Genomic DNA, 12,500 nt, shown 5'->3' on the forward strand with positions numbered 1-12,500 from the left:
CATTTTAGCTCGGATCCTTGTATGTAATAATTATGTTAACTAATGTAAATCCTGGTTTTTGCAGTGTGCATATGCTAGCATGCAGATGCCTAGAATTGTTTGTACGTCACGCAAGTCTCTTGCGTCCAATAGGAGATGGTGGAAAACTGCGACTGGCAGCAGATTTTGCCCAGGTTTGTTAGCAATTTGGTTTCTAGACTTTGTAGGATGGTTTGATATTTATAATATGACTGATTGAGGTTGTCTGTATTTTTGTTGCTATTCATTTATTTAATTATAATAAACTTCATGACTAATGTTATTTGTTTTCCCTATTGTGTACTGTAATTGTATGTGATTCACTAGTTTTTAAATTTTATTTCAATATATTTATTTATTGACTATTGTCTACTCATTCTTCCACCCACCAGAAACTCATTGTTGTATACATATACATGTATACAAATAAATGTGGAAATATTTCTGTGTGTGGTATCTTGTGATGCATTTGTGAGATGTCATAGTGTTAAAGGCATGCAGGGTGAAGGCGGTATGACTGGTATTTGGTTGTTTGCTTGTTTGGGGTGTTCATTTTCTTTGTACTTGATACATTTATTTGTATAAAAAGTAAGTGGGAACAACATTAGGAGATGCTCATGTGATTGGTTCAGAGAAACAAAGGGATACAAAGGGTATGGGGAAATGCATATGTTTATGTTCATTCTATTTTATACTTACTGTTTGTCAAAAGAGGCTCCATGAGGCACTTGTGTTATTGGTTCAGAGGGGGAAAGGTTTACAAAGGGAGGGGGGAATAGATGTGGATTTCATGGGGTATAGGTGGAAGGTGCTTGCCAAACAGTACCTGAAATATGTCCTCCCTCCCTCCAATTGACACTGGGAAAGCAGCCTGCCAGTTTTTGAAAGGCCATGCTCAATTGATTCAGCTCAGACTGAAAAAATATGAATACAATCCCCCACCTCCCCCTTGCATCATCTTGGATCCACAAGACACATTTGGTAGACACATTTCCACTATGCCTAGACCTTTTTTATTATTACACTACACTACAGATTAAGCACAAACAATATGTATATGGTGATTCATCATATAGCAAAGGTATGTATTGTAATTCTCAACTTAGATTTCTCTTCACCTATAAATACTCTCATTCTTACTTCATTATTGTTCATAGTTCATAGTTTTGATGTCAGTGAGGGTGTCAGGAGGGGGCACAGTGTTTGTGTTCACACTTTATCTTATCTCCCAGATGGAACTGGCCATCAACCCCCTGTGCAGCCGTCCATCAGAGCTGGGCAAGCCATACCGCATCGTGAGGACCTTCCGACCGCTGCTATTCCAGACGACAGACCACATCAGCACTTCGCCCAGCATTGGAGATGTCATTCCCTACTCTGTCATTCTGCACTTCCTGTTTGCTAAGGCTCCTCCGGAACTTCGCTCTCCACATCAGGTAGATTATGTTTATGCATTTGTTTTGGCTCATAAAAGAATTGATTATTAAATATTCTTAAGATTCTTTGTGCTATGAACTCAATGACAGTGGATTCATGTACTATCCCCTGTATTTTTTTGTGAATTTTGTTACATACAGATGGCTCCACATGTGCTCAGCCACCAAGGAGTCTATCAGTAGGCACTAGTGATCATTCCTGATTTCCCCATTCCTTGAAATTACAGAAAAATGTGTTTTTCTTTCTAATGCTATTAATACTGATACTGTTATTATTCTATTTGATAGTATGATTACTAAATAAAGTATTAGTAACAATAAAGACAATAATATAATACAAATGAAGCTTTCCAAAAATCAAAGATTAGGGTAAAAAGGGATATTGGTAGGACTAATAGCTGACTTCTTGGTGACTAAACACTTGTAGAGCCATCTATATGTAATAGATGAACTTACATGACAGGGAGCATAGCATTTATTCTTGCCATCCGTGTCGATTGGGTTAATTTACGTAGCTGGGTATAGATTTGTCAGACAGTTTTATGTTGATGGCTGATATTAATAATTAGTGATCATAGTTTTACTACCATCATTTTTCTTTTCTTCATAAATATGATATTAACCCTATCCTTGTTATAGTTGATTTTAATGTTGACATTGAATTCATTCTTACCATCTTATTACTAAAACTGTTTTTCAACTCATTTTAGCACTTGATACAGTCAAAGATGTGGAGAGTTACTAACCAAAGACCCCCCCCCCCCCCCCCTCTCATCTTTCTCCCTCTTAGACTGCTGGATGGTCAGTCAGCAGGTATAGTAACTGGCTGGATGAGCATCGTGATGAGCGCGAGAGATTGCAGCTTGTGAGAGGTGCCCTGGAGGCGTACGTAGCCAATGTCAGATCACGCAACCTCACACAGTTTGCCCCAGTATATCCGGTCATGCTCAAGCTCTTGGAGAGAGGAATGAGTGCGCATGGAATGTCAAGTGCTTCTTAGACATTGTGAAGGTGTTTGGAGTTTGGGGCTGTAGGTTTTCTGATCCATATACATATATTTTATATTTGCCTTTAGTATGGGCTTGAGTTTTGTTTCTGTAAAGCTTATGAAGGTTTTATGCTGAATGAACACGTGTATTTTAATTTATTGTTATATTTTTTCTTATTGTACCATCTCCTAGACCTCAAGCAATGTTTTTGATTGTTAATTGATTTTGAGTGATTGCACAATGCAGGTATCCAAAGTCTTGAATCTAAATTATTTTGTTATGAAGTTGAGAGATTAAAATATGATGAAGCATGGCATTTTCTTTAACCACCAGTTAAGCTCCAGTTGATGAATATTGTGGGATGAAGTTGGAAGAAATTTGTTTAAAGTGTGTTCTGGTACTTATTTAAAACTTTGGAGTCTTTCTGGAAAAATATAAATCTAACAATTTATATTGGTTGGAAAATGGTCAAATTTGAGCAGTTACCATAGTAGTTTATTGTATATATCTCAACCATTCTGATCTACAATGTCATATGATCAAAACAGACCAGCACCATTATTTGTTAACATCCCTTTCTATTTCATTTGCCATCATTCAGATTTGAATGATTAATTAATTGGAAGTCTGAAATTTATAGGGTAAAGGAACAGAAAGGTGAAAATCAGGTGCTAGCTCAAGAAAAAAGAAAAAAATAGTTGCTGTGCAGTAAGAATCTGGTATACTAGTTTCTTATTTTAGTTATCATAGCTTACATGGTTTCAACAAGTCTTCCAGTCTTGACAGACTTTCCAGACATAGCTTGGTATGTATGGCAGCCCAGCAAATATTTTAATAGGTGAAAGCAAGTTGAACAGAGCATACCTTATGTGCATACATGCAAGGACAAATAATAACACACAAGAAAGGAAAATGTACATTTATTAGTGGAAATTTCTCCTGCTGATACCAACAATACCTCCACTTCCTGCTCATTCGCTGTCGACTCCTTTATTACAAACTCGTTTTCTTATTTTTCCAGGTCCCGTTGCACAAGAAGATATTACCTAGCGTATGATTTTTTTTATATTTTTATATATATTTTTTTAGTGGGGGAAAAGACATGATAATACAACTGCCTCTATGTCAGTACACTTATCCACTTTACCATAGTTACCCTATTAAGGAGCATACTTACAATACTTTCATACTTAAAACAGAGAGAGAGAGAGAGAGAGAGAGAGAGAGAGAGAGAGAGAGAGAGAGAGAGAGAGAGAGAAAGAAAGAAAGAAAGAAAGAGAAAGAGAGAGAAAGAAATCAGGAGGAAAATCTGTACAAATATTTGCGTGTTCCATGTATAACAATTGAAAACAAGAAAAAAAAAAAAAAAAAAAGTTAAATAAGTAAATACTGCCCACTGTTCAACAGGTCTTGTCGCTTTATTATCTCTGCTTAGAAGTCAATATAAAGACCAGTGTTTAATATGCAAGTGAAATGTTTTGACAATACTACAATATATGAACACAGTTCTTATGAAACCTTCATACCAGCCATTTCATAAATTATGATTTCTGTATGAAAAAAATTAATTACATACATTATCATACACACAACAGTTACTGTGCAGCATCTTGCAGACTGAAAAGAAGGCTTATTATTGTCCTGTATGCATTTCCTTGAAGAATTATATCAGAAATATCCAAAAAAAATTGTATTCTCATATGCAGTTATTAAAAGTAATAATTTGACATTCAAATCATGTGGTATTACAATATACACACTTCACCTGTTCATACGCATTCTGTCTAATTTCAGTCGTACAATACTATGAAGCCGCTGCATTAAAGACTGTTATTATTTTACATAATAATTTTGTGACAATAACACTTTGTTCCGGTATAAACTGGTAATAAAACACAGGGAGTATGCGTGCTGGCATAATTAAAGGTTAGTCAGTGCTACTCAGGTTAATAAACTGCACTTGGGCTTGTAAACGTTTTTTGTTTGTTTTTTAATGGTCACTATATACTTGTAATTATGGTGTCCATATGTACGATGAAAGATAGCTTATTAAATATATATTTGTTTACAACTGACAAATTTGCAAATTAATCATGGCAATATTTTAAGAACATAAAATTAATTTCTCTCTTTAACTGATTTCCTTACCTAACAAAGAAAGAAATAAGAAAAGAAAAGAAAAGAAAAAAAAAAAAAAAGTGCTGTAATGCATGGTTTGAATCATACCTTCTCATGTAAACACAACCTAAACACTATTCAACTTACAGCAGATAATAGAGACATTTCATCAGTTGCTAAGACTCGCTACCTATTAAACAGTTTCTCATGCCCTCCCCCCTCCCCTCCCCCCTCCCCTTGCCACTCACCAAGGATATGATTCTTGCAAACCAAAAAAATACCTGATGAGTTACCAAGTTGTGATATGAACACTGCTCTGTGCATAACTGCCTGATATGCAGTTCAAGTCAATCATGAATTTGTACATATATACCATTACCAAGGGCAAGGGTTTTCTTCCCTTTTGAAGGAAACCGCGAATTGCTAACTCTTAAATATTTCCACAAAACTGAAAGAAATGACAAAACACAGATGAATAAAAAATTAATCATGCTCACCAACTATGGCTTATACCCTAAACAATGAGCTATAACCTGATCACTCAAATACCTGATATTTAATTTGTCAATTTGCTATCAAACAGCACCATTTTTTACAGATTGTTAAGAAGTATTGAAGATAAAGCAAGAAAGAAAAAAGTTGTTTGCATGCCCTGTATCATGTATTCTATAAAATAGTTTACTCTTTTGTGCACATGTATATTTTTGCAAGAACAAAGAAGTGTCCATGACTATGAAGTTTATTTAGGTCCACATTATGAGAGAGAGAGAGAGGGAGAGGGGGAGAGAGAGAGAGAGAGAGAGAGAGAGAGAGAGAGAGAGAGAGAGAGAGAGAGAGAGAGAGAGAGAGAGAGAGAGAGAGAGAGAGAGAGAGAGAGAGAGAGAGAGAGAGAGAGAGAGAGAGAGAGAGAGAGAGAGAGAGAGAGAGAGGGAGAGGGAGAGGGAGAGGGAGAGGGAGGGAGAGGGAGAGGGAGAGGGAGAGGGAGAGGGAGAGGGAGAGGGAGAGGGAGAGGGAGAGGGAGAGGGAGAGAGAGAGAGAGAGAGAGAGAGAGAGAGAGAGAGAGAGAGAGAGAGAGAGAGAGAGAGAGAGAGAGAGAGAGAGAGAGAGAGAGAGGGAGAGGGAGAGGGAGAGGGAGAGGGAGAGAGAGAGAGAGAGAGAGAGAGAGAGAGAGAGAGAAAAGCAGGCTGCTTCATTCTACAAACACTTTGTGATGATACACTTTTTTCTGTTTTAGTATGAGTATAAATAGAACAAGAATGATTTTCTCTACTAGGAGAAGATAAATGGAGTCCACAAAATAAAATATGAATATTCAACAAGTAAAAAGAAAGAAAGAGAAAAAAAAAAATGATAAAACAGTTACTTAACTGAAGACAGTACATATAAAAATACAAAATATATCAAATACCACAACATAAAAATAGGAAATTCTCGCCTTAGTCCATGTCTTGTATCCACACATACACCAGAAAAACTGAGCCTTCTTCCATTACACATCAATACTGAAAGGCAGAGAACAAGGTAATAAACACCAGGCCCATGCAATCTATGTGAAAATATATACAGACATAAACATGTACATATAAGTACATATACATGTACACATGTGCACACACACACACTCATGCACACGCTCATATGCACATACTCATACGCACGCACGCACACACAAACAAACACAGATATATATTATGCGTAAAAAACAAAGACAAACACAAGTGAGGTTGAAGAAAGGAAATAGCGGCAGAGGGTACTACTGCCTTCCTCCTCATTTCTTTGAATCACATTTTTGACATTTCAACAGTCAGACCAAGAGAAGTAAGAAGAATGATAAAACTGATTTAAAGCAGAGTATAATGCATAAACGTAAAATGGAAGACCAATCAAAATGAGCTTGGAAAGGTACTCATCTTTCCCCAGAAAACATTTCCATATAAAATATCTTTATAATAAAAAATATTCACCTGTCAAATGCTTTCAGAAAGAGGATCCCTTTATTAATCAGACAAGAACCTGTCAACTCTTTTTCTTTTTTTCTAACCCCATGAATAATCCACATCTTTCTTGCATGTATTACCATCGCTTAAATCTCAACATTACATAAAGAAAAACAAAACTTGTGTAAACATATGAGAATCTAATTTTCTCACCCATCTACTCAACAACTGCCATTTTAAAATCACTCTGATATCATTCAATAATGAACTCTAAAAGCAGTAGATATCACAAATACAAAAGATCTTTCTAGAACGAAAATCTTTCCTGGTTATTTTAAATCTAACCAAAAATTGTTTGCTTTCATTCCTCAGAGTCCATAAGAAAAAAAAAGAAAAGAAAAAAAAGTAGCTATAACTTGCCAAAGAAGATGACTGATCTTCTTTGCAAATTAGGGCCTTTGTTTTACCTCAACTCAGGAACAGACCATTTGTGCTACCTGTGTTATTCCATACCCAGCATATTTACCATGACTGGCTTTAAGAGAGGCAAGTCATGGCAACTCCAGCTCTGCCATACATTGCAGGACATTGTACTGGCATAACGAACGCTTGTTAACAATTCAGAGCATAATCACAGTACGAAGATCCATCAAACTTAACAGCTATTACACCCATCACTTTTGTTTTTGTGTGTTTCCTCCAACTTCATTGCAATCTGTACCTGCTTTGTGTTTCTATTATAAAGAAACTGTATAACAAAAATAAAATTGCAGAACAACTTTACTGCAAATTAACATATTACTTCTGTGAATTTGAGCTTTCCCACATTTGGCACAACAATTTACAGTAAGACAAAGGAAATAAAAAGCATATTTTCCTTAAATATAACATGACCCCTTGAAAAACAAAAAAAATTTGAGGACAGAACTGTAAACTCCATGACGCTACAAAAATTTCAGTTATTTTAATTTAGACGCACAGAAACTGAGAAATGTAAAGGATAAAAGAGAATGTGCTCATCATCTTCATCATCATATTACAGGTCCAGGTTGTGATATATAAAAAATACTTTTGAGATAACACCAGGATCCAGATTTACAATAACTTAAGATAAGTCAAATAAAAATGAGATGGTTCACGATTCTAGGCGACTGTTCCCTTGATACCCTGGTCAGCAGTTTAGTTTCCATGCTTATACTTTTTAGCTCCTTTACCTAGCTTGCTAGCTAGTTGTGCCAACAACATGAATAAAAATTCTCTAAAGTAATTGCCCAGGCTTGCTATTTCTAGTGAATATGAGTTCTTGAAACAAGTCACGCTCACTGATGATTATTCATTTTACAATCGTAAGCCAAGGTCTGTAAATAAAATTCACCTTATCTTAAAGTCACTCGGTATCACCATTAAAGGATGAAAGGTTTATCTGTGTACCTCTGCCATCAATAAGGGAGAAAAGGTGAGAGAGAGAAAGAGAGAGAGAGAGTGAGAGAGAGAGAAAAAAAAAAAAGTTAATGCAAGAGACAATGCCACTGGAAGAAAAAATAAATATAATGAACACCATCGCATTGCACGAACTGACATCTTACCCATCTCTTGTTCTTCTCCTTGTAATATCAAGTATGAGTATCTCTACAGCATTTAATCTGAACTACATCTAATGATATTATGATATTACTATCGCATTCTCAGGTTGCAGGAAATGCTTTTCTCCTTCTGGTCTCTCTGTACTTTCATATCATTTCTCTTCCCTTTTCTTTTGTGTAAGGCTTTTCCAGCTCTCTAGAACAAGTATTATACTGGTAGCTGTAGATATAATTTACCACAAGAACAGCTCATCATAGCAGCAACTACAGTAAATGACAGGTCTTCAGCAAAAGCACAAGGTATTCAGGACATGAAATCTCCACTGGTGAGCACAAAGAACTCCCCATGACCCACCATTGTATCACTTCCATAACAGTACTGGAATAGTTCTTTAGTGTAACATCAACATGACCATACTGTAGAACTCCTAAAAACAAATAACGCTATCCCATGGGCTTCCCAGTCTACGAGACAATGATTCACTGAAAAACAATGTTTTAAAACAAATTTTTACTAGAGTAACTTGGAGCATATAATCTGAAATTCAGATATACACACTCTCAATAACTTTTTGGTGGTAGAACTGACTGCACAATATTGCTTTAACAGAGTTGAGGATTTTGGCCACAATGACAACATGTATTTGTCAATATTTCTAAATAAATACATACAGACTTTTATATCCTATGAGAAAATTTGGTTGAGGAAGATTGCTGGAAGTTTGCATTACAATCAGGTCACCATTTCTAAACTTATTCTGATGGAAACTAGGATACTATTACAGTCACTGAAGTCAAGGAGCCCCACTTCACGGTTTAAAGAAGTTCTACTGTATCTTCAAATCAACTTCTGATCCTCTCCTTCAGTCGTATGCCGGAAAATATGCCTCTTCGCACAAACGTTAAAAATGGGGTGGTAATCTTTCCTTTTCCACCTTTTGCTTTTCCATAGGGTAATGTTCACTCGCCTCCCTTCATGATTTTGTATTTCTTAGAAATATATATATATACACTTTTACTTTCACTTTTGACTTCAACTATAACTACTTGAGTCAAAAAAAAAAAAAAAGAAAAAAAAAAAAAAAGAAAAAAAAAAAAAGAAAGAAAGAAAGAAAGAAAAAAAAAAGGGACCAGTTTTTTCCTAGTTGCTGGCTAACTTGCTTCAGTGGAACAGTTAGTTATCAGTCTTCACTTTATACACATCATCATCTTGCAGTTCAACGTCTCACTAACTTTTGGACAGTAGTCAGAGCACACCTGATCTTTGTGAATGCATAATACTTGCACTTGCCCTCTGCACTTAATCATCTCCAACAGTGTCTGGAAATCCTATAAGTATTTCTGTCACTATAGCTTCCTTCATATTCCCTTCTCTTTATTTTTTTCATCCCTTCTCAAATGAACATGAAGTATGTAATGATTTCTTTTCCAATTTCACTGCATGACGTCTTGTGCACATCATGAAACTTGACTCAGCGTTCCTTCGTTAAAATTTGCTTGGGATTTTCCTGGTTACCAGTGCCCTGTGAGGTGTTTCCACACTTATTCTATCAAATATAAAAATTGACAACAAGCACTGCTACTTTCGTACATCTTTATATTCTAATATTAAAAAGAAATTTTGACATGGAACAGAACTGACACAAAGCTTGTTTGATGGTTTGATGCTGAAGAAGTATTACCTCATGCTTTTTTATTTATTAATGCCATCCAACTTGCTGGTTTCGACCAACCATGCAAACTCATCACTGGTAATCCTTTTAATATACATTTTTTTCTATTAGTTAATATCTTAAAACTGTTCCTATTACACTTCTGTTACTTTTTTCGTTTCTCGTCCTTTTCTCCCCCTACAAAATCCATCACAAACACGGTTCGAACAGCAGGATTAACTCTTCGATTTATTTCTTTTGTCTGTCTGTTTTGTTTCTCACTGTTCAGCTACCAATCACGTTGTATCGTTTTCATTTTCTTTTAAATTTTCCATTTCCTCCTGGTAAAGTCTGTCCACCTTGATCCATGTTGTGCACATTGACCGGAACAACTGTTGAAGCAAGAAACAGGAATCAGTGTTACTGCCATATTGCACAACTAAAGAAAAACGAAGAGCAGAAAAGCGGGAAAGGAGGGAAGAAAAGATGAAAGATTATGTATATCTATATCTATCTCTATCTCTATCTATATATATATATCTACTAGTTTAGCTTGAGTTAGGTTCATTGTGACAAATATAGAAAAAGCATAAATGAGAATGTAAACCCTCATGAAACAAGAACTGCGATTGATGCAGTTCCATTATGTCATCAGAATCATATCTCTTACTTCATGAAGCTCGTTATTCTACAGCTTTAGCTACAACAGCTGTAACTATCCCCAATTCAGAAACGGAAACCTCACTGAATTATAGACAAACAATTTAGATGAACGACACGAACAGCATATTATCCAATTTGCTTAAAACAGGTGATAAACTCAAAAATCAAACCAGAGCTCTCTCACCAATCATCAAACTTGTCTAAATCCCCCAAAAGCTCTGACCAAAGTGCAGTCCTTACCCCCATGATCCAATGGTCATTGGCTAGCAAGTCTCTGAGGATGGTTGTTGTGTGCTTGTCGGGATGGGTCACCCGCATATTGGTCACGGTCGACTTGCATTGAGAATAGTAATCGTACTTCTGGTGGGACACTTTATTGTACATCTGCGAGATGTTAGAGCACCGATCGCACACCTCAAAGTTCTGGGAAAGAAAGGGGTTAAAGTAATTTTAGATGTTGAAAGGAAAACAAAAATTATCATATTAAAAAAGAAGACAGCTAACAAGCTATGAAATTTTGGGTGTATACATGTTTTTAAAATTACCAATAACTTTGACTGAGAAATTTTCACTGTTACAGGGCTGTTATATAAAAATAATACAAAAATAATGGTAGTGACAGACTACACATAAGGACCATCTCAAAAACTGAGGATTCTCATTCTTTGAAGAAAATAAATCATGGTGGATGATTGTTGCAAAAATATGGGAAGAAAAGTTTATCAAACAAAACAGAACTAACTTCAAAAGTTATACCAAATCTGTGGTTAAAGATGCCCCCCCCATCACAATAAATTCAAGTAATAATAATAATAATAATAATAATAATAATAATAATAATAATAATAATAATTATATATAAATAAATAAATAAAATAATACAAACATACAACACAACACTCACAACACCCTACCTTGGCATCGATTTCTGAAGGCATGGGTTCTCGAGATCGTAGCGTCTGTTGGTTGTACGGCTGCCCATAGAGCTGAGACAGCTTGGTGGCCGGCGCTTTGGAACACGCTTGGCACTGCTCAGCGTTTTTGGTAATCATAACGTTTATGCACGGCCAGGTGTCCAAGGAATTCTGTTATGTTGCCACCCAGAATAAGAATGGAAAGAATGAGTATAAGGAAAATATAAACAAAAAAATACAACTGAAAATCAAATCAATTAAAATAAAGCCTGAATATTAACAAAATAACTCCTCAAAAAGAAAAATCTTCCAAGTATTTCACCAACAGGATATTCCATTAGAACATGAAAATATACCTTATTTTACTTTCATAAAATCAAATCTCATACCTGCTCAATCATAAAAAATATCTGTATCTGTGGCTTAAACTAGTCGTGAAACACCAAAACAAAAGCAAATCTACTCTTCTTTGCTTCTTTATAACAAGGAAAGCACATCAAAAGAGAAAATAATAAAATCTCTCTATATATATAAACATCTGATGAACAAAAAACAAACACAAAAAATGAGAATACATACAAACAAAATTAAAATCACAAAATATAACAAAAGCTGGCATTTCTCTTACCCGAAACTGTTCATTCCACTGGACTATTTCAAGGACCTTTCTCTTTCTCTGTTCTGCTAACTCATCAATGACTTTCACTCTTTCCACAAAGTAATCATCTGAAAGTAATGACACACTTAAAAATAAGTCCCTCATTAACATTAGCAGGAACCAGCAAATAAGAAGCTCAAACTTGAAAACAAGAACAAAATTAGAATGACTATCCAAAGCACAGACATGTTTAGTACATGATACAACTCTGGTCCTGCATGTAATCAAAGTATAATTATAACTAATGGACAGCTTGCCATACTTGCATCAGTGCAGGTTGTAAGCCTTTCATTATGTTGCTCTTATTCACTGAATAAAAACAGAAACAGAGTTGTTTTACAGTGTACCAATAATAGCATTTGTGATATTTATATTTTCTGGATCTTAGTCTTTACTATAGCCTATACTAAATGCCAATTTTCTCTTACAGAGCTGTAAAAATACTAATATTTGAATCTTACCATTTTCTTCATATATCTCCATGAGGAAGTTATTATCAAGAGCTTGAGAAATGAGGGTTTGAAGGTATATC

At 35.4% G+C, this 12,500-nt stretch overlaps 2 protein-coding genes across 7 annotated transcripts in view; one reads left to right on the forward strand and one right to left on the reverse strand.

Annotated features, from left to right (window-relative positions):
• LOC125046130 (conserved oligomeric Golgi complex subunit 5-like) overlaps positions 1-3,667 on the forward strand; it is a 12,682-nt gene extending 9,015 nt beyond the window's left edge. For both annotated transcript variants that reach the window (XM_047643780.1, XM_047643779.1), the window contains exons 16-18: positions 65-173; positions 1,251-1,454; positions 2,245-3,667. In XM_047643780.1, the coding sequence (XP_047499736.1) occupies positions 65-173; positions 1,251-1,454; positions 2,245-2,454 (523 nt within the window). In that variant the 3' untranslated portion in view covers positions 2,455-3,667. The remainder of the gene's footprint in view (positions 1-64; positions 174-1,250; positions 1,455-2,244) is intronic.
• Positions 3,668-5,682: 2,015 nt separating this feature from the next.
• The window catches only part of LOC125046109, a 30,644-nt gene continuing 23,826 nt past the window's right edge, over positions 5,683-12,500 (reverse strand). For all 5 annotated transcript variants that reach the window (XM_047643749.1, XM_047643751.1, XM_047643748.1 and 2 more), the window contains 5 exons: positions 12,430-12,500; positions 11,939-12,036; positions 11,311-11,481; positions 10,637-10,819; positions 5,683-10,125 (listed from right to left, as the gene is read on the reverse strand). The exon at positions 12,430-12,500 is cut by the window's right edge and continues 39 nt beyond it. In XM_047643749.1, coding sequence (XP_047499705.1) covers positions 10,030-10,125; positions 10,637-10,819; positions 11,311-11,481; positions 11,939-12,036; positions 12,430-12,500 — 619 coding nt within the window. In that variant the 3' untranslated portion in view covers positions 5,683-10,029. The remainder of the gene's footprint in view (positions 10,126-10,636; positions 10,820-11,310; positions 11,482-11,938; positions 12,037-12,429) is intronic.

This window comes from Penaeus chinensis, chromosome 38 (assembly GCF_019202785.1).
Source record: "Penaeus chinensis breed Huanghai No. 1 chromosome 38, ASM1920278v2, whole genome shotgun sequence".
NCBI classification, from domain to species: Eukaryota; Metazoa; Arthropoda; class Malacostraca; order Decapoda; family Penaeidae; genus Penaeus; species Penaeus chinensis.